We start from the raw sequence: 21,295 nt of genomic DNA, 5'->3' as shown, positions 1-21,295 counted from the left end.
CGCACTTATTTAAAGACAAACAAGCCAAGCTCTGCATATTAAACCATGCCACACAAAGCATATGGATAAAAGGCCAACTTTCTAAAACAGATTTTTGATGAGTACAGTGAGCCAAGGAAAGGGAGCATTTACAGCATGTGGCATTATATATATCCTCTGAGAAAAACAGCTCTCCTGATGCCAAGCATGACTAGATCAGTTTGGTCTCATTCTCAGGAGTTCCCATCTCAAAGTCTTGGCCATATTTGCGGTCTGCTGCCAAGTCTTCTCCTCCACTGTCAGCCCCTTCACTGGGCTCAGTAGGGCGGCTGGGCAGATGGAAGGAGCTGTGGCCAAGGCTGGGACTACAGAGCACAGCTTTGAGCGTGAGGTCAGGAAATACCCACGAAGAAGGAAACACTGTTCTGTGGCTGACCAAAAATGCTCTACTATCACTCTTTCCATCTTTGCAAGGAGTCAAATGGCAATTTTTTTAATGAGAATGGAATTTGGTGGAGAGTGTTCCAGGTGGAGGAGATGTTTGTAAGACCTTTGGGAAAGCCCTTTCACTGTGACGGTAGTGAGGTGCTGGAACAGGCAGCCCAGAGCAGTTGTGGATGTCCCATACCTGGAGGTGTTCAAGAGCAGGTTGGATGGGGCCCTGGGCAGCCTGATCTGGTGCCTGAATTAGTGGGTGGCAGGGTGGCTGGAACAAGGTATTCTTTGTGGTCCCTTCCAACACAGGCTATTCAAAGATTTTGTGATCTTACGGATTAACTAATACAGGGTGAGATCCAGAGAGCTAATCCTCATAGCTGCTGTTGATTGACTAACACTGGCACTTTGCAATATTTTTCTGTGTACAGTATTCAGTCTGGTTTAATTCAAGATAAATCTACCAAAGATGGACTATTTGCTTAAATTTCTGCAGTGATTTTGCATTGTGACTTTTGAAAACAATATTATTTATAATGTAAAAATGTAACATAAATATTTTAAGAATACAGAACAAGGCTTCCATTATCCATTAATCAGTATGTCTTTTCCATTCACTATGCATTATTAGACTATCTGTATCTTTAATAAGTAACTGTGTGAGTTCCAGCAGTTAAATATTTACTTTAAAATAAGAAAGGATCCAAATGAAACTGAGATATATCAGAATCTCTCTCTGATGTTTTAAGTGGAATGGGAGTAGATTTGTGCAGTAGATATGCAAACTATAAACATATGTGTTTTGATGACCTTCTCTCCTCTATCCGGCTCCATTTATACAACACAAGTTCACAGATTAAACTTCTCAGCTTTTTTCAGGCACCTGTGAGGATCTACATATGTTTCTTTCTGTTGAGATTGTGGGATGGTGTCAAAACAGTTCATCGCTCCACACTTGGGTTTCACTACAATCAGATCTGGCATCTCTAGTAAAGTACTTTTTCAGTGGCATTTTCTCACTCTGTCATCAACTGTGACCGGAGGAAATGCCTGCAGGTGGCAGGGCAAAAGCAGCACCTCCACAGTCCGAAAGTGGTCATTGTTTACTATTTTATGTGCTTGCTGCCATTGTTTGAGGAACATAAATATGATTTGTCTTGTTTTATAGATAAAGAAAAATGAAGGGAGCTCTTTAATGCGTCAGGGCTCTGCTTCCTTCTCTTCTCATTTCTCCGTGTGCAGTTATGACAGTTATGACAGACGAGCACAGGTACGAATGCAGCAGTCTTCAATATGGGGTACACCAAATATTTGAAGAATCATTACATGATGATAATGCTCTGCAACATTTTTTTTTAATTATTTTATTTTATTTTATTTTATTTTATTTTATTTCTGTTTTCAGCCCAGGACATATACATTCTTTTGTGCTTTGTTGAAGGGTGACCAGGCTCTCTCTGGCACTGCTTGGTTCCTCTCCTTGCTACTTGCTTTTTCAGCATGTGGTCTTTGAAGTTTGAATCCCAGCTTCTTTCTGGGCAAGCAATAAGTTAAAAGGCAGTCTTTAGGGCAGTGCAAGCTAAATTTTCAGTTCCGTGAGCAGGAACTCAGCTACGTGACTTGCATGGCCATTAATGGGGGTCATGCTGGTACATTCCTGTACACCACACTGAACATTTACTCATGAGTGCAGAATTGGCACACTAGTGAAACGTGCCTTTTGAGGGTAGCGTGGTGTTTCAGGAGATGAGGCTGACAGGCAGAAAGGACTGCTAAGGGCCCAGATGAAAGTCTGCCTTTTAACTCCCTGAACACATTTCCAGAAAATAATAGTGTGAATTGATGCTGTTTTGTGTTAGATGTTCCTCCTGTTAGGGATCAGTCTTGCTCCAGTAATATTCCACAGAAGTGAAGATCATGCTTGAAATGTAGATGTTTGTGCTGTCATTTAGTGTTCAGTATTGCCGTTATTGAGCATTTTGTAAGCATTAATTGCTATGATTAATTTTCTTAGGAACACAGGTCAGCCCACTGCTCACATGAGCTTCTCTAATTCCAAACAAATTAAGTTCTTTTTATAATTTTTGCCCCTGCCACTCTTCCAGAGATCACCACTCCTAAGGCAGGGTATCACCTGGTGATTTCTGGTCTACGTTACTCATGGGCATCGTTTACCCGTTTGTTCTTGTACTGCATCCATTGCAGTGATTGCATCTTCTCAGTTCCAAAACTCGTCCCAGTTTTCATTTGCTAGCCTTCATGAGCCCTTTTGGTCTGTAAAGTTTTCCATTGCCCTGGCCACATTAATATGCATCAGCTCTAGGTTGAAGTTCCTTTTAATAAATGGAATCAAAATTATGCAATATTCTGTACTCTTCATTGTGATTGTTTTGTGTTTTCAACCATGCCATGGTTCTTAATAGTTTTATAGTTGATTAATACAGTTAGTTCTTCCATACTTTTCCATCATCGATAGCTGGGAATCTCTAAGCCCGTAGTAGAAGTTTTTGTCATTAGATCCCAAGTTTTAAGTTGTGTGATTAATTCTCTAAGTCTCATATTGAAAGTGATTATTTTCTCATAGTACTCTAGATATCCTTAAAATCACCAGAAAACTGCATTTAATACTAATCAAAATATTAAATGAATAAAATTATTTTCATGATTAAATTCTGCAAGAGCTCCTAACTTAGGATCCCTCAGTGCCTTTTGTTTTTATTTACAACATTTCAGATATAAGACAATCCTTAAGCTGCGTCTTGAGAAGATGAGTAGTGTATTACATGACACGTGTAAAAGAAAGAAGCCCAGATCACATTAAATCACTCAAAGAATTTCTTTCCTTTCTCAGCAACATATCCTTCCATTTTTGACCAGTTCTATCAAATAGGACTTTTAGCATGTTCAGGAAATCGTGACATGATTGAACTAAGGATGGTTTGTACTGCGTACAGGTTTTTTTTTCATTCACTTGAGTAATTCATTTATTTTTCTTCAGCTCGTGGTTCTGTGTGGTCATCAGAGCTGAAGAGATGCCAGAGGTCTGCACTGCAGTTACCAGTCAGCATCTAAAGAAAAACTTTGCAATTTCAATGTTAAATAAAAGAAGAAAAAAAATCCATTTACCACTGGGGCTGCTTGACTGTGAAGGAGCAGCTGCAAACTGATGAATCTCATCAGGTTGCAGTCTTGATTAACATTGGGCAGAGCCCTCCTGCTGCGAGAGTAAATACCCTTCCTTTGTCAAGGCTCCCATGTAAGAAACAATAGATTATTTCAGTGAAGCAAGAGAACATAAATGTTAATCAAATCATTCCTCTGAATGAATGGAAGTAGCACCCAGAATGTAAACATTTTAATTTTGGAAGGGAATGTCTGCCTGTCGGCTAGTTTGTTTTTTATGTGTTTTTTTTTTTTGTTTACTTTGAAAAGCTGCTCACTAATGTTTTCACCGTAATATTTTCAGCACCACAACTATATATGCTTCCTGTCTGCCCAAGCTAGGCAGCACCAAACCCTGGAGAGTATCAGAAAAATAAAATCTGCCTTCATGTGAGTTAGGAGAGGTCAAAACCTTATACTGTATAGCTGCCAAACTGTGTGATCACATTAATTCACATTAAGTAGAGGAAATGGAAAATACTTTCCAACTGGAACTGACACCAGGAAACATCTTTTTAAAAGTTTGTTATGCGTTAGGGTAATTACTCCTCGAATAAATCTCGCTGACTTTACTGATGATGATATGATTTTAAGTATTTTAATGTATTTATGTGTGTGTACAATTGTAGCAGAAAGAATTGGCTTTTGTCTCCTTACTGCTTCCTTGCTTGTTCCACAAAGAATGGATTTCAGCATGCATTTGAACTATGTGTGTTCTAAATCAGATGTACAGCAAACTACAGTGTAATGCCCGGCTAGCTTCCATGTCCCTGTGATTACAAACCTTGTTGATCATCACATCCTAAAAGTATACCTTGGCTTCCAGTTATGCTGCTTGTCTGGGTCAGATCCTGACTTGTTCACGCCTGTGAGGTGTCCCTTTGCTCACAGAGGAATGGCAGCAAAGCCAGCATGAAAATGAGTTTTCTTACACAATTTTTTTGCTCTTCACCAAGGCTATCATGCTGTTGTTTATATCTGCTCACTTTTTTCGCCATAATGACACACCTCACCAGCAGAGGGATGATTCTCCTGAGGCTGTTCGGTGTCTGTGCAGCAGATGTGGTCTCCTGTCAGTGATGTGGGGCAGATCTTGTGCCCCTGCAATGGGTAATTAGTGGATACATACGGAGATGACGGATGTGCCTGTGGTGGGGATGATTGGGTTTGGATTCTCAGTGGTCCCGTCGGCTTTCCTGTCTGCTGAAATCATTGAATTTTCTCAGTTTTTGTAGTTGCTGAAGTGAGGGTGACAATTCCTGTGCACAGGGTTGCAGTGAGGTTGTGAGGCTGAGCGTGATAGTTCTAGTTTTGGTGCCCACGTTTGTTCATCACAATACACTGTGGTTGGGCAGGCAGGAGTTTCCTGCTGTCTGACTGAACCCAGAGATCAGGGCAAGCCCAAGCTTCTGTTGCTTTTCTAAAATACACGTTCTTCCTGTCCTTCACACCCCACCCATGATGTCAGTCTGTGTGCCTGCATCAAAGTGCTGTGTGAGCAAGCTCAGATCCGTCTCTTGGCTTTGTTTCCCTATCTCAGTGGGTTGCTGATCTCTGTCCAGTGATGAGAAGTGGGGACTTCTCAGCTGGCTCAACAGTGCACTTAGGGTTTCCATACCTGCCCTGCAGAGGAAAGACACAAGCAACCTTCATCTAAACTCTCTCCCAGTTATCAGAAAACTTTTCACTACAGGCTTTTTTTTTTGGAGCCTGCACTCTGCTTCTGGTGCCTCTGACAGAGCTGCCCCTTCAGAGGAAACTTGCTCTAAGGGTTTAGCCTCATTGGTGATAATTACATCACTCAATGTTTTTTCTGTCTTTGGGCAGAAACAATGTTAAAATGCAAGTGATTTCATTCAGTTGAGATGAGGAGCTGCAAAAAAAAGAGCAAAATATATTAAAATTTGTTATGTAGAAGTAAGAAAGTGCCTTTTTGAAGTGTTTTGAGTCAAAATGGTTCAGCAGTGGAAAATACTGAGGTCACTTCTGACCATGCCATGTATCACACTGGGTGTGTATGAAACCCTCTAAAGTCATCCATTTTGTTTTTTTTCTTGCCTATGTATTGCCAGTCAACTTAACTTTTTCTATTTTATTTACGCATCCTATTTTAGTCCTCCTTCGGGAGTAATAAGAAGCGTGATATTAAGCTGTAGGAACCTGTGTTTAAATCCTTGTATGTATACAGCATTATATGATGTGCCATTTACTTCTTGAAGCCCAACATTGGGCGATTAGGAATTCCCCATGGGCCTTCGGGGGAGAAGGTGGCAGTGGTGACTGTGGATGACTGTGACACAGCAGTGGCCGTACGCTTCGGAAGCCTCATTGGAAACTACACCTGTGCTGCCCAGGGGACTCAGACTGGCTCAAAGAAGTAAGAATTTCCTCTATTTGTGTTTTCCATTTATTCTCTTCCTCCAGGGAAGGGCCAGCAATATGAGGTTAACAATCAAACAGATAAAGTCAGAAAAACAGGTGCAATTTAACAAGAAAAATTGACAAGTTTTAGTTCGGCAGATGAAATTTTGTGGAGGTTACCACACACTTGGTGCAATGCAATTCACATAGATACAGACATGTGCCTAAATTGCACCAAAATGAACCAGAAATCAGTGTAAATGGCCCCAGAAAATAAGCCACTCTTGAAAATATGGAGAGTGAGGCAAATACAATGTTAAACATCTTTAGGAAGGAGATAGCTGAAAAGCTTAATTCTTCCATCACTTGAGTTAACAGTCCTGTTTTCAAAGGAGATGGAAATGAAGAAAGCTCAGAAAAGGTCACTGAAACTCATCAGCTATGAGAAAAAAACTTTTCTGTGAGGAAAGGCCAAAAAGATTATTCCTGTCGAGTTTAAAGAGGAAATGGACGACAAGTAACATATAGGAGTATAAAATAATAAGTGATAGCAGAAAAGCCATTGGTATGCACATGCTTTTCTAGAATCCCAAGGAGAGAGGGCATCATAAAAATTAGGGATAGTTCAAGACTTTTTGCAGTCTGGAATCAATCAGTGGAATCTATTTCCACCAATCAAATCTTCAGAAGTCTTAAAAAGAATTGGCAGCGCATGGTAATGAAGTCATTATATGAAAGTCTAACCACCTCAGCCCTTTTGTTGCGGTGTCTAAACCAGCCCCTGGCTTACTAGAATCAGAAGTGACCCACAGCTGTATGTTTTCCCATAATTTTCATTTTCTTCCTCATGTTGGCCACTGTTAGAGACAGATCATTGGGTTCTGTGCGCATATGGTAACACCTACTTGACAGATTATGGTGTTTCTGCATTGTCACCAAGAACAGCTGTTTCACCAGAGTTGTTTGATTATTACAGGCTCTGAAAATGCTGCTGTAGCTGAGGGAGGTGAATAGCAACACAAGTAAACTCAACATCTCCTCAACGCGCTTATGGAAACAGTAAGATAAGAATCAAAACAGCACGCAGGAAACAGTGATCATTTCTTTGTTCTTTCAGATCGTTGGACCTGACTGGCCCTCTGCTGCTCGGCGGCGTCCCAAACTTGCCAGAAGATTTCCCAGTGCACAACAGGCAGTTCGTCGGCTGCATGAGGAACCTCTCCATCGACAGCAAGCCAATTGACATGGCTAGTTTCATTGCCAATAATGGCACGCTGCCAGGTAGGAAAGACCAAAGGCTCAGAAGTCAACGGGAGAAAGCTCACTGCCCTAGCTGTATGTAAAACAGCACTTCAGAAGGGTGGGCACTGTGAGCAGCCCCATCCCTGGCACGACTGCAGCCAGGCCTGCTCAGCACACCTCATCTGTTTGAACAAGGTGCGGTCAGCACCTGTGCCAAGGATGCACACAATAGCCTGTGGCATGGTGCACACTTAAACGTGTAAGTGGCACGCAGAAAAGGGCTGGGCTTGTTTAGACCCTTCTGCATCACTACAGGTTTCTCCCAGGAATTTGTGCAGATAATTTACTCCTTTTTTAAACAAAGAAATAACTACCTATTCAGTGTCACTTTGCTCTGAAATTCTTGGGATTAGTACATGAAAAAGACGTTATTTATAGTGACTTTTTCATGAATTATGTTTATCCTGTAAGTCAAATGGTGCAGTTTTCCGTGTCTGAAACCGGTTTCATGCAGCAGCCTGTTGGAATTTCTGGGTTGGTTTCTTGTCCCTGGATCAACAAAGATTAATTCTGATTTACATAACGTTCTCATCCACATAAATCTGTCTCTTACACAGAAGAAAGGCAAGTCATTTCGTTTCACCCAGCTGAAGGTCTGTGTAAGAGTTAAATTCTGTTTTTTATTTGGTGCATTGATCATGTAATAAGAAGGAAGTTGTAGCATAAGCTTCAGATTACTTTTTTATTTTGGAGCATTTTTTTAATATTCATGACCCTAATATTGGTTAAAGACAAATTTTTGTCCTGTGGAAATAAACATCGGGAAGGAAATAAGAAGTGTTGAATTTCTTTTTCCTCAGTTCAAAGCATGTTTCCACATGGTTTTAAACCTACAATAGCTTTACTCCTCTGTGTGACAGTACACACTGCCTTTCCCTGATTAGTTTCTTTGTTACATGACAGTAAATTGAGAACAGTGGTACTGAATCATAGCACTGGTTGATCTGACTGTTGCCTGCAATGGTTGCTGGATATTTGTCCCAAATTTTCTCTTAATTTACAGAGATTTACAGCTCAGCGATTGAATTGAATAGCTGTTGATTGGTTTATCTTTATGAATTTGACACTTGCCCAGCTCATGAAAACTTTTGCCATCCATATTTTGCTTCACTGCCTTCAAGTGTATTTATTAGAAAAAAAAAAGACTGTAGTGTTTAAGTCTTCTTTTTGCAAATAAACTCAGATTCAGTCATTCAGAGCCTTTTCTTGTTGAAGCTGTGTAAAGTAACTGTTTTTCTGAATTGCAGGCTGTGCAGCACAGAGGAACTATTGCGAAGCCAACTGGTGCCAGAACGGAGGCACATGTGTCAACAAGTGGAGCACCTACATCTGTGAGTGCCCCGTGCAGTATGGAGGGAAGAACTGCGAGCAAGGTAGGGTGCAAAGACCTCTCCATGTGTCATCTCATCCCATTACCAGTCACTGACATCTCAGAGCATTTGTGTCCAACTGTGGCAATTTAAGGAATAAGTAACAGAGGACTGCAATTGAAAAATCACCTTTTGTCTGTTTGAAATCTGTGTGAGATTGCCTGTATAGTAAATATGATAGCTCACTTACTGATGGGTAACAGCAGTTTTCATTAATTTACTTACATGACCAACACAGTTCCACAGCACTTGGCAGTATTCATTAATTTGTTTATAATAAAAATGCCAAATCCTAAGCCCTCTTAAATCAGTGGAAAGAATCCTGCTGACTTTATTAGGCTTTGACTCAAACCAGGGTCAAATGTGCGTTTTTAATCACCACTTCCTTGGCAAGAAGTCTGCCTCTGCTGAGTATGAACACTTTCAGTTTTGCTGGGCTTTTCTTTGATTGAGCACAATGTGCGTGTATGTGTAAAACCTCATTAATACTAGATGAGGAAGGAGCAGCAGGTGTGTTCCATAGGGCGTGAAGAACCTGCCGTTAGTTTCTCCCCAGGGAAGCCAGAGGAGCCTGCCCAAGGGGATCCTTGGGGTCAGTGCACTGCAGGCTGCCTGCTCCTCCAAGGCAGCACGACCACATCTGGCACAGGGTTGCAGTTCTGGAGTCCTCTTGCACTGCAGGCTTCCAGAAAGGAGCACATGCCTTAATTGGACATGGCTTTCCTAGAGACAGAAGGACAAACTCTGCCCAGTGCTTGCCCAGCTGCAGGTACGGTAGGGTTTCATTTCCATTATCCTCTCCATGACACTTAGCCTAGAACAGCTTACAGCACAAGCAAGGATTTTGTTCTTTTGATGTATCAACCCTGAATCAGACGTTCATTACTCTCAGCAGGACATGGACCCTGGAATAGCAGACTCCAAGCTGAGGTGTGCATGCCATAATGTTTGCAAACCACTTTAGCACAGCATGCCTCACCCAAGGGGCCAGAAATAGGTTGAAATTGCTCTCATCTTGCCTGAGCAGCTTGGGAATAGAGGGCTGCAGGCAGAGCATGCAGTTATGCTTCCGGCTTGGAAAGGAGGGTCTGCAGGATAGGGGTGGCAGAAAGAGATGGTGGAGGTATTCTGCTAGCTTCCACCTAACACAGAGCCCAGAGCTGCTATCACCACCACTAGTGATGTATCTGCTTTCTGTAGCAGCTCCAAGGCAGAGAGATGATTTGAAGCATGTGTGCTCGCCCCTGAGGTGACAGGATTGATTGAGTCCCTTCTGTAGCATTGGATGTGGCCACCAGCCCTCCCTACAGACCCCTGTCTTCAGGCTTGGGGAAGGGGTGGGGATGGAGAGAGGCCGGAGGGCTGAGGAACAGGGATTTCTGTTCTATAAACAAGGGAAGTTGCACCCTGGCCTCAGGGAAGGGAGGGGAGTTGGGAGGAAATGTGGGAAGGGAATGATGTCTGTGGGCACCTTAAGTTACCACTGGCAAGAAAAGGAAGAAGATTGTCATGCCAGTCTCCTTCTCCCAGGAGCCAAGCTTGTGAACAGCTTTCCCATCCTCTAGCAGGTGGGAGGGCCCAGAGTTTGCCTCTTATCTGCTCTCTGGAGGCAGGCAGGCTTAAAATTCTCAGCGATGGTCTGGAAAACCTCTAGCAAAGAAATTGGGATTTAAGGTTATTGAAGATTGGCAGGGTAGAGGAGGATAGAGCCAGCTGGTTGATGCATGCATAGGACAGAAGGAGGCAATGATTGTGGTCATCGTGGATGTCATGGTGTACGTTGATGTGGTTGCAGTGTGGACTGTTGAATCATGCACTGACCCAGAGAGTCAGAGCTCAAGCACTGGATTCAAGTTTTAAGCAAGTGGAGTGCAAATAAGAACAAGTGACAGGACAAAAGGCAATGGGCTCAAACTGGATAACAGTTCCATCTGAATACCAGGAAAATATTATTTACTGTGGGTGGTGATGGAGCACAGGTTGCCCACAAACTATGGAGTCTCTTTCTTGGAGTCTATCAAAAGAGAGAGGGCATCGTTCAGGAGCCAACAGTGGGTCCCACACCAAAGCCACTGAATGTTTGTGCGGGATTAGACATCAGGGCAACACTTCAGCTGTCAGCTCTAGATATCTAAGGCAGATGGTTTTGGTAGCTCCACAAGAGCTATCTCCCTGTGAAAAGACTGCATAACTGAGAAAGCTGAATAAGCTGGCCCAGGAGTATTTATAATTAATGAATATTTCCTGTTGCCTCAGAGCCTTTCCTCTGTGTTTAATCTGTTAATTAGAAGCAGGTAATCACGGATATGTTGAAAATATCTGCAGTGAGTGCTGCCCTTGTAATTCCGGCTTTGTCCACCCACTCATGGTCAGAAATCTACCAGCAGAGATCCTGAGCTTATCTTTCTAGGAACATTTCTCACCTGTGTAATGCAGTATCAGTGTGGAGGTGCTGCCCTGCATGTCATTTCTCCTCTTAACCTCTGTCCTGAAGGATACAAAGATATTTCTGTCTTGTCTTTCCTTTTGCAGTAATGCCTTCTCCTCAGCGTTTCAGTGGTGAGAGCATTATCATTTGGAGTGAACTTGATATTACCATCTCTGTGCCATGGTACATTGGGCTGATGTTCAGAACACGGAAAGTCAATGGCATGCTGATGCAAGCAAATGCAGGAACTGCATCCAAGATCAACATTCAGGTAGAACTGTGGACTTTTTTGCTTAGAAAAAACTTAAGAAATCCTCTTCCATCCCCATCTGTGGACATGGCCACATGAACTGCATAGCTTCCTCCATCCAGCTAAGTGCACATCAATAAATACAAATGACTTCTTTATTATTTTAATCATCCTTATATCACTCTAAAATTCATATTCTGAGGCTTAAGATATTTTTCTTCTTAACAAACTTAGTAGTGTGCATTAATACAAATGCAAAGAATATGTCTCTGTTGCCTTTCTTCTACTCCGTAAAATTAGCAACTGAATGCCTGAAGTCATATGAAGAGTTACTGCAAGTGTTCTGCTTTCTATTGTACTTCTGGGGGGGAGACTTTCTTAGAAAATGTGATCTTGCCTTCTGTCTCATGAAATATAAATACATGCCAAAAAATAGACTTCTTTTTTTCCCGACAGATACTGAACAACTACGTGCAGTTTGAAGTATACAGTGGCATGACCCAGGTTGCCAGTTTGAAGATGACCCAATCACGAGTCAGTGATGGGGAATGGCATCATTTATTGATAGAGCTAAAGAGTGCTAAAGATGGAAAAGACATCAAGTACCTAGCTGTCATGTCCTTGGACTATGGGATGTACCAGGTACAGCAGCATTAGAACTTTGCCACTGAGCACCATAGTAAAATTTTTCAAAGAGTCTGTGGACAAATACTTCTGCTCTGATCCATGTTCTGCAGTGATTGATGCCTAATGAAGTTACATTAATTTACGAATCCTAATGATAATGTATCTTATGAACAAGTCAGTAAAAAGTCACATTCAAATGTCCAAGCTCCTCACCACTTCAATATTTTTTCCGTTATCTACTGCCAGCTGTTTCTGCACTCCATCAGTAGAGAAAGTATCTGGGTTGTAGAGAATGGCAGTGCATTTTATCAGCTGCTCTTTTCCTTAACAGAGCACTGTGCAGATTGGAAATCAACTACCTGGACTGAAAATGAAAAGCATCATTGTGGGAGGTGTCTCTGGAGACCAAGTCTCTGTTCAGCAGGGATTTTATGGCTGTATGCAGGTATGAGATGTAGTGGCAAATATTGAACTTCTAAGAAAATGTGCATTTGAAAATACGGGTTTTCCTTTTTCATCCTTTCCCAAACATATCTGTTTCCTCCATCAAAATCTAGGGATCCAAATAGTCATGTCCATGCACTTTCCCAGGTACAAATCTAGTCTCACAGGAGAATGTCCCTTCTCTTTTTCTTCTTTGATTTTGTCAAAGACTGGAATTTGAAAATACCTGGTTTTGACTCATCAGATGATGTTTCTGTAAACTGTAACCTCATAGGCTAATAGTGGTAGTGAAACACAGAGTACTGTATCCAGAATGAGCACTCTAAATTAAAGATATTTGTCTTTTGTCACCAGGGAGTAAGAATGGGAGAGACATCTACAAATATAGCTACATTAAACATGAAACAGGCTATCAAGATCAATGTGAAGGAAGGTTGTGAAGTGGATAACCCCTGTGACTCCAACCCATGTCCTCAGCACAGCTACTGCAGTGATGACTGGGACAGCTACTCCTGTGTGTGCGACCCAGGTAACCCCTGACCCATCCCATGCATCCCATGTGTGCAGATAGGAGCTGGATCACTTCTCCATGAGCTCATCAGAAGAAAAACAGCAGCAGCAGCAGCAGGACACTTTGCAAGCCCTTTGAAAACTTCCTGCTGCTGCTTTGGTGCTTATCTACTGATTCTTCCTCTTCCAGTCAGTATTGTCTTTCTCTGATTTGTGGTACCACATTGAGGCTGCAGGCATGGACTAAGAATCATTTGTTCTAAGCAGCGTTTCAACCAAACAGAAAGACAGTTTCTGGTCAAAGGGCTTTTTCTGTGCACTTCCCTTTCTCTTCTTTTCTGTTTTTTTTCCTCCTGTTTTGTTTTGTTTTTTTTTCTTTCCCAGCCTTTTTTGCTGTTCGGTTTCAGTCTCACACCCAGCATCCTAATCAAGATACTTTGAATGTTTTCTCTGTTTTAGTGCATGTAGCCAGGACATGCTGTCAGCACTCGGTGCAGTCACCTCTCATATGTGCAGGGAGATAATACAAAGCAACCTGTGAAACTTGCCCTGCTTATAGAACTGGGGACCGAAGATACAAGGGCGCCTCAAGCATGTTAACAGACTGTTGAAAAGAGCAGCCCACTTTAGCTTTTGCTGAGAAGCAGGAGTACCTTTTTTTTGACAGTATCTTGGGGTATCTATTGATTATTGAAGATGTTTTATTAGCGTGTAAGCTTAAAATAGATGATCTTTTAGAGACAAGCAAATCATAAATTACATTGGTTGCTGTAATTTTATGACTTTGTCTCCCCAGGGTACTTTGGAAGAGACTGTGTTGATGTATGTAACCTGAACCCGTGTGAGCATGTCTCCACGTGCGTGCATAAACCTAGCTCATCCCATGGATACACCTGTGAATGTGGACAGAGCTACTATGGGCAGTACTGTGAGAGCAAGTAAGAGAATTATTCTCATTCTTTGGCTCCATAATTCTCCCAGCTGCCTCTCCTCCTAAGGAAGCAGTAGTCCAGTTTATTTTCTGCTTCAGTTAGCTTTCCTGTTCTACTTCAAGTGTTTGTAGTATTTGGTAATTGAAGGTTCCTTGCCCTTTGGTGCTCTTGAGCTCTCTTCCCAGAGAGCAGGCAAACTTCCATACGCTCAAGAGACCACTTTCCTTCACCAGCAGTTCAGGGGCTAGAGTGGTTGTGCTGTGTTAAACAGCATCAGTCTGACCTGAATCTTAGTGTAGGCTTGGCCAGAGCTGGCTCTGCACCTCTGCTCCAGCTCCCCCAGCACACACGCAGAGCAGTGCACCCATTTAGAGGACCTGGCCATGTAAAATGGCTTTGAAAGTTTGGGTCTGGTCCCTGGGCTGGCGAAAATCTACATCTTCTGGATGTAGAAGGAGGCCTGTGCCCTGCTGGTGGGTGGAAGAAACCTTCTGATTCCCTCATCAGCAGCTTCTTGGTCTCAGATAAGCATTCAGCAACCAGCCTCCTCTTATTCCAATACCATTCATGATGTGCAAATTATGTTCATTTGTCTACTTGCTTAGGAATACCTCATGTGGTATTGTTTCCTTTCCTTTGATAACTGCAGACTTCTTCCTCTGCCTTCTGTTGTGTGGGCTTGCAAATGCTGGTCACACTGTTGCCAGATTCATTTTTCATTTTTCATTCCCTTGGACTAGCAATGGGAGAAGTTGTCCCCTGTCATTATTGTTGTTTTATTTTTTCTTCCATATTACAAAGCTAAATTTACAAGCCCAGCAATTACCCTAAACAACATTCAGCACTGAATTTGAAACAGGCTGCAAACAGATTTTCTTTCTGTAGATATTCAGCAGGGAAGGGATTCCTTTGTGCATTATTGCTGATGGCAGCCTTGGCAGCGACATCCTTCAAGTTCTTGCTTGATTTCCTTTCAGCTGTCAAGGTTTGTGCAGACTGCCTCATCCCAGAGCAATCTTTGCCAGCACTAGTGTTGGAATGGCTGTGGGACAAACCTGCTTAGAATTTTACCCAAGGGAAAAAGAAACAGCAAAAACAAGTATTATCCTTCAGCTTGTGCGTTGATGATTGGACTCTGGCTAGCTGTGCTGTTCCACGAGGCAGGAGGGCTGTAAAATCTCCTCCTCCAGTGATGGTTCCAGCTTTTGTACCATTGAAGCATTCACCAAAGTGCTGCCAATGGAAGTGTCCACGGCACTTCCAGCTAGGCTGAATCAAAGCAGCCAGTGTTCCCTCCTCCATGTTCCCAGCCACACTTTCCATGCTCCTCCAAAACCATGCTGGTGGCAGTGGGTCTGCTAAGGACAGGATGTGGACTGCTGGAGGATCAGCACAGCCTGGCACGGACTGTCCAGCCTGCCCCAACCTGTGCTGACACAGGGGTGCCACAAATGGGGCTGGTGGGAGCAGGAACCACCTGGCAGCGTGGGTACTCCCTCCCAAAGGAAAAAGCTTTTTATTTGCTTATAGAGATATATACTACTTACAAAGGAATTGTTCTTGAAAGTGTTTAGAGAACCATTGCCACTAGATTTTCATGGAACTAACATCCTTTATCTTTTTTTATTGCAGTTTACATATATAGAGATAGGCAGATATAAAGTGGTAGCTGCTGCAGACAGATAATTATGCCCTGTAATGGAGCTGAGTGCAGATTTGGCTCAGAGCTCTTCTTTCCCAACCTTTATGAGGAAGCTTAAAAGAACTTCCTTTGGATGTTGTTTTCTTTTATAGGATTGACTTGCCTTGTCCCAGAGGTTGGTGGGGAAATCCCATCTGTGGTCCTTGTAATTGCGAGACTAGCAAAGGGTTTGATCCAGACTGCAATAAGACCAATGGAGAATGCCACTGTAAGGTAAGCAGAAGAAACCAGTCATAAGTCAAAATTCTTTAGCTTAAAATGTAACTATATCACTAATAACTGCAACAACCAAGACAAAGCATACACAGTTGTGCTTTATATCCTTTATGTGCACAGTATGGTTAATGTTTACTCCAAACATTTTGCTGGCACTGCCTTTCACCAAATCATACTGTGCAGCTCTTATCTTGTTTGCCTTTGGAAAGCAAAACTGAGAGGAGGAAAGCCTGGCTGTACTCTCTCTGAAGTGCAGCCCAATTTATCAGGGGAGATCAGAGCTGGGTGCAGAGGAATGCTGGAGGTGGTTGCTGTGTCACAGGCAGCGATCACCATGCTGCAGCTTGGGCTAGATGGCCTAGTTGTCTTCTGCAGTGGGCCAGCAGAAGACCTGCTTAGGAGTGGAGAATAAAATGGGAGTTAAACACTTTCCTTGGGGACAGCTCTTTCCAGCCTTGTTGCAGACTGTAGGGATGAAGCTGAGAGGGGATGGGAAGTGCCTCCCTCCTGGAGGTTTTACAATAGGCTTTTCACAAAGGGTTTTACAATAGGCTGGGATGACCTCAGAGGAGCCCTGCCTGTTTGAACCAGCAGCAGCGAATCTGGCCCGGCACTTATTTCCTAAATGCCAGCAGGACACACAGCAATTGTTGCATTAAATCAAGTCAGTGGGGTGCCCACTTCATTGTCTCATATAATCACATAATGCCTCAGATCAAAAGTGTTTGCAGATGCAATTTGAATATGTGATCATTGGTTTCCCTCCACACCGTACATACAGCAAAAATGGACGGTACAAGAGGTTTTCTTACAGGCTTGTCTGAGCTAGACAAGAGTCAAATTGCGTAACAGAGAAAACTGCAAATCCTCCAAGAATGTGCTTTCTGGGCAGCAGCAGCAGGTACACAAGAGGTCTGGGCCCCACTACAAACAGTGGTTGAGCCGTGGGTCTGCAACCCCAGGCAGCCCAGCAGCCCTGCCATGCTCAGCCTGCCTAATGCAGTAAGCTAACTGGGGGTTAGCAAAAAGAATGATCAAACTTTATGTTTTCTATTAATTGCAATATCATTATCCAGTGCTGTGCTCAGTGAACCGTTTTGCGCTGCTCCAACAGCAGGATTTCCGAGCACAAAACACAAGTGATTTGGCATAGAAGTAAAGCACCTCATTGCCTGTCCATTTCTGTTTCTCCAGGCCAATTACTACCGGCCTCAGAGCAGTGACACCTGCTACCCCTGTGACTGCTTCCCCTCCGGCTCCCACACGCGCTCCTGTGACATGGAGACAGGACAGTGTCCCTGCAAGCCTGGTGTCATCGGGCGGCAGTGCAACCGCTGCGACAACCCCTTCGCTGAGGTCACCGCCAGGGGCTGCGAAGGTACGGCCTGGCCAGACACACTGCCCAGCAGTGGGGGTGTAGGATCTGGTGGCAGTGGGGAGATGGGGTGTGGGGAGAGAGGGGCGTGTGATCCGATGCATGTCCTGTGCCACGCTTCAGATGCCCTCTGTTTCTCCTCCCTGCCTCTCTTGCCCTGCCTGTCCGCTCACCCACCTTCCTCCTGCCATCAGCATAAAGCTGCTGCAGCAATCATTGAGCTGCAGCGTGTGGGTGAAACAGCAGGGAAAGGCTTTCCCACAAGAAAGGAGTGGACAGAGATAACAGAACTAAGGTGCAGAGCCCCATAATCATCCTGAGCTCTCCTTTGCCCATACCTGTCTGACCATGCTGCTGAGCAAGGAGCAGGAGATGGGTCACAGCCTGGGAAGTGCTGCAGAGAGCAGGGATCCTGGCAAGCTTTGGGAATGGCCGGAAGGTCCTTTGGCAGGCTGCAGTGTCTCCTTGCTCCTCTGTGACTTTACCTCATCTGAAAAATTGCATCCTTTCTTTTTCTGCTTTCAGTAATTTATAACGGGTGTCCCAAAGCTTTTGAGGCTGGCATTTGGTGGCCGCAGACCAAGTTTGGCCAGCCAGCTGCTGTGCCGTGTCCAAAGGGATCCGTGGGTAAGTTCCCTAGATAAAACGTTAACTGTCTCATCTACATGCCTGGAGGGGAGGTTGGAGGGGTGGGGAACAGCAGAAAAAAATAATAATAAAAAAAAATGTATATATATATATAGGGAATGACAGATTACAATAAGAATCATAGAATCATTTGAATTGGAAGGGACCCTTAAAGGCTGTCTATTCCAACTCTCCTGCAATAAACAGGAACACTTACAGCTCCATCATGGTGCTCAGAGGTTGTTCAGCATGAAAGAACTGTTACAGTAAATTTGAGATAATAGCAGACAAACACATGTAAAGAGCAGAAATTTTGTATCTACATTTTCAGAAAGGCACTGTCCAATTTTGTGGTTTCTGTTGCTCAAGCACTCCTTACACAGGTAACTCCGAGTTTCTGGAGACTTACACACAGTCTCCAGTAATGCAGCTCCTGGGGGCAAAGATAAAATGAGGTCCGTTTACATGGCAGTCACTTCACTGGCATTGCAGGCAGCAAAGCAAAGAGGTACAACGGAGCTCACAGTTTTCCATCAGATGTCTCATAATTAATGTGGCTGGAAAACCTATTTTACCAGCACATGAGCTGTGTTATTTTATGCTGTGAAAGAACAGCAATCTGTTTTTTTCATGTGTCCCCAAAAATGTTTATCTTAAACATTTTTGAAAAGCAGGTTTTTGAAAACAAGTCCACAGTCTCTTCTGAAGGCTGTTCCATGGGAAACAAAGCCTCCGTCTCATTTCTAGAGCCAGGTATTCTTACCTGCTGTGGGCAGTCTTTTGGTTCCATGAGTTACAAAGGACTGTGTAAGTCTTCCATATATTGTTAGGAGGTCCATCCCTATAGGTGTGCAAAAGACTCATGGTAACCCCAGCCCCGCTTCTAAGGATTTTAGAATATGAATTTTTTAATTAGAGAGTATTTTGATTGATAAACACTATGAAGTGGAATTAAAATAAATTTTCTCACTATATATGCTCTGTTCCTGTGGGTGATGCCAGTATCTCTTCTAGCAACTAATAGGCAGGGGTACTCTTAGGAATTGCACACTAAGTTAATTTTATAGAACAATCAAATAAAGTAATGTTTATAATAATGAATATTCTAATAGGAATCTGAAGTTTAATTGTAAATTCATGAAAGAGAAATAACATAGTTATGTATTGTTCTATCAATTATAATTCTGTTGTTTGGATATTAGTAATTAAATCTCCTTGACGCATACAACATGTATCCAAAGTTAATTAGCACAACTTTAAGTCTTGAATCTGATAATTTGAAATTCACTCTGAAGATTCCACAGCCAAGCACCACGTTTTGAAATGATTCAACAAATAGTAAAAGGTAGTAAGTTAAACAGAAAGCTGTTCACAAACCATTTTCAAGTGGCAAAATAAAATCTGCGTTGCCTGAAGTGTCTCCTGCATGCATTGTGCAATGCATATTTTGGCAGTGTGCAGCATATTTTGACATGAAAATAGCATTTATCAGGGTGATCTTCCCATATAGACTATGGCACAGAAATCTGAGCAGGGGTATGGTTTTATAAATATTTACACGGTCTTTCTCATGTTTGTTGTAAACAATTTGTCAAATTTGTTAGGGAACATTGGGGTAACACAGCTGGGAGTGGCTGGGCAGACCCAAAGTCTGCCTGAAACCTTCCCGAAACCTGGGGAAAATGGTTCAAGAGGATCAGCAGTCTTTAACTCTTCTCAGAAAGAAATGATGGTTTGGAAAGTGAAATACGTTCATATTCCTAAGAAACTTGAAAATACAAATCCATGAAGATTTATCTGGAACATTTCACAACATTGTTTAATTTTTCTTGTTTCCTTCAGGAAATGCAGTTCGCCATTGTAACATTGAGAAGGGCTGGCTGCCTCCTGAGCTTTTCAACTGTACCACCAACACTTTCGTGGATCTAAAAGTCATGGTAAGCTGTGTTTTCTTGTATTTAGGATGATCAACCTGTCAGGACACAGCAGTGTTTGCACATAAAGAATGCACACATGGAGCATAGCAAAATCTGCAAACAGTTTCTCTAATCTAGTGAAGTCTGACATATGTACACGTATACTTGCTTACCCCATAGCCAAGTGTAGAGATATGCTCTATAGCTAGTGTCCAGTGACTACTTGTGCTGTAGTGCAAATGTCCACTTGATATAAATTGTCATAGAATCATAGAATATCCTTAGTTGGAAGGGACCACAAGGATCATCAAGTCCAGCCAACTCCTGTCCCCACATGAGACCAACCAAAAATCAGACCATATGCCTGAGAGCATTGTCCAAATGAGTGTTACTTGACCTTTGGCATCTCGATATCATGACCACTGACCTGGCAGCCTGTTCCAGTGCCCAGAACTTTTTCCTGATATCGAATGTGATTGTTCCCTGGTTCATGCTGGGGAACAGTAGTGAGTACGGAGGACAGTGGAGAATATTCATGTGGATATTGGTGGTAGGTGGATGGTTGGACTGAATGATCTTAGAGGGCTTTTTCAACCTTACTGATTATGTGTCTGTGACTTCGTGACATTTTTAATTTGCATAGGTGATAATCCAGCACAAAGATCTTTTTTTTTTCTGCTGATCCATTGTAATTTTCCCTTGAACTTACAATGGTTATTCTTGATCTTCTTGTTTTACCTTGTTTTCTGATTGCCCATCTATTGCTGAATTTGTCTCAGCACTAGTAAACATATTGTTAATATTTACATTCTTTGAGAAATCCTACAGTTTCTGTCTTTATTTTATAAATGATCATCAATCAGACTCCAGTTTGAGGCCCTCAGTCTCCATCCTTCAACTGAGTTCTTGACGCCCTCTCTTTCTGTCTGGACCCTTGCACTGCTCTGAGTCTGCGTTACATCTTCAACTGAGCTGTTCTATCCAGCTTTTCTCTCCAAAGTACCATTTGGATCAAACAACTCCTTAGTGCTAGAGTTCCTTAAACGAGTGAATGAATAAATGAATGAATAAATAAATGAAAAAAAGAACGAATGAATAAATAAATACATGAATAAATGTTTTTCTTCGTTCTTTCTTCATTTTCTTCATGTCTCTGGTTCAGAATGAGAAGTTACACCGCAATGAGACCATACTGGATGGAGACAAAACCATACAGATTGTGAGAGTGCTACAAAACGCCACCAAATACACACACAGCTTGTATGGCAATGATGTGAGGACAGCTTACCAGATGATGATCCGGGTCCTACGGTATGAAAGCCAGCAGCAAGGGTTTGACCTGGCAGCAACAAGGGACGTGGAGTTCAATGAGGTAAAAGAGATAATGTATATAATGCTGGGACTTTGCAGTTCTTTTGGGAAGTTTTATGGCAACTGAAGGTTGATAATTGAATTTGTCTTTGACCAAAGAGGAGTGAGTATGATGTAGCTGCTCTAATCTGTCTCACAAATGAGTCAGTCTTTTCAATTTAGAATGGAAGGCTGGTTGTACATATTTGTGTGCATACAGATGTGCATGACAAGTATATGTCATAGTTAAATAGTATCATACTAGCTTTGTTAAATAGTATCATACTAGCATTGTTAAATAGTATCATA

At 42.5% G+C, this 21,295-nt stretch overlaps 1 protein-coding gene across 6 annotated transcripts in view; it reads left to right on the top strand.

Moving 5' to 3' along the window:
- The window catches only part of CELSR1 (cadherin EGF LAG seven-pass G-type receptor 1), a 160,137-nt gene that overhangs the window by 105,780 nt on the left and 33,062 nt on the right, over window positions 1-21,295 (top strand). For all 6 annotated transcript variants that reach the window (XM_085217631.1, XM_085217625.1, XM_085217622.1 and 3 more), the window contains exons 6-18: window positions 5,796-5,953; window positions 7,055-7,218; window positions 8,487-8,612; window positions 11,142-11,308; window positions 11,744-11,929; window positions 12,246-12,359; window positions 12,713-12,887; window positions 13,665-13,806; window positions 15,595-15,715; window positions 16,913-17,096; window positions 17,619-17,720; window positions 19,563-19,657; window positions 20,799-21,008. In XM_085217631.1, the coding sequence (XP_085073757.1) occupies window positions 5,796-5,953; window positions 7,055-7,218; window positions 8,487-8,612; window positions 11,142-11,308; window positions 11,744-11,929; window positions 12,246-12,359; window positions 12,713-12,887; window positions 13,665-13,806; window positions 15,595-15,715; window positions 16,913-17,096; window positions 17,619-17,720; window positions 19,563-19,657; window positions 20,799-21,008 (1,944 nt within the window). The remainder of the gene's footprint in view (window positions 1-5,795; window positions 5,954-7,054; window positions 7,219-8,486; window positions 8,613-11,141; window positions 11,309-11,743; window positions 11,930-12,245; window positions 12,360-12,712; window positions 12,888-13,664; window positions 13,807-15,594; window positions 15,716-16,912; window positions 17,097-17,618; window positions 17,721-19,562; window positions 19,658-20,798; window positions 21,009-21,295) is intronic.

The sequence above is a fragment of the Meleagris gallopavo genome, chromosome 1 (assembly GCF_905368555.1).
Source record: "Meleagris gallopavo chromosome 1, MGAL_WU_HG_1.1, whole genome shotgun sequence".
Taxonomy (NCBI): Eukaryota; Metazoa; Chordata; class Aves; order Galliformes; family Phasianidae; genus Meleagris; species Meleagris gallopavo.
Note: the sequence above shows the minus strand (reverse complement) of the source record. Positions and strands in the feature narration are given on the sequence as shown.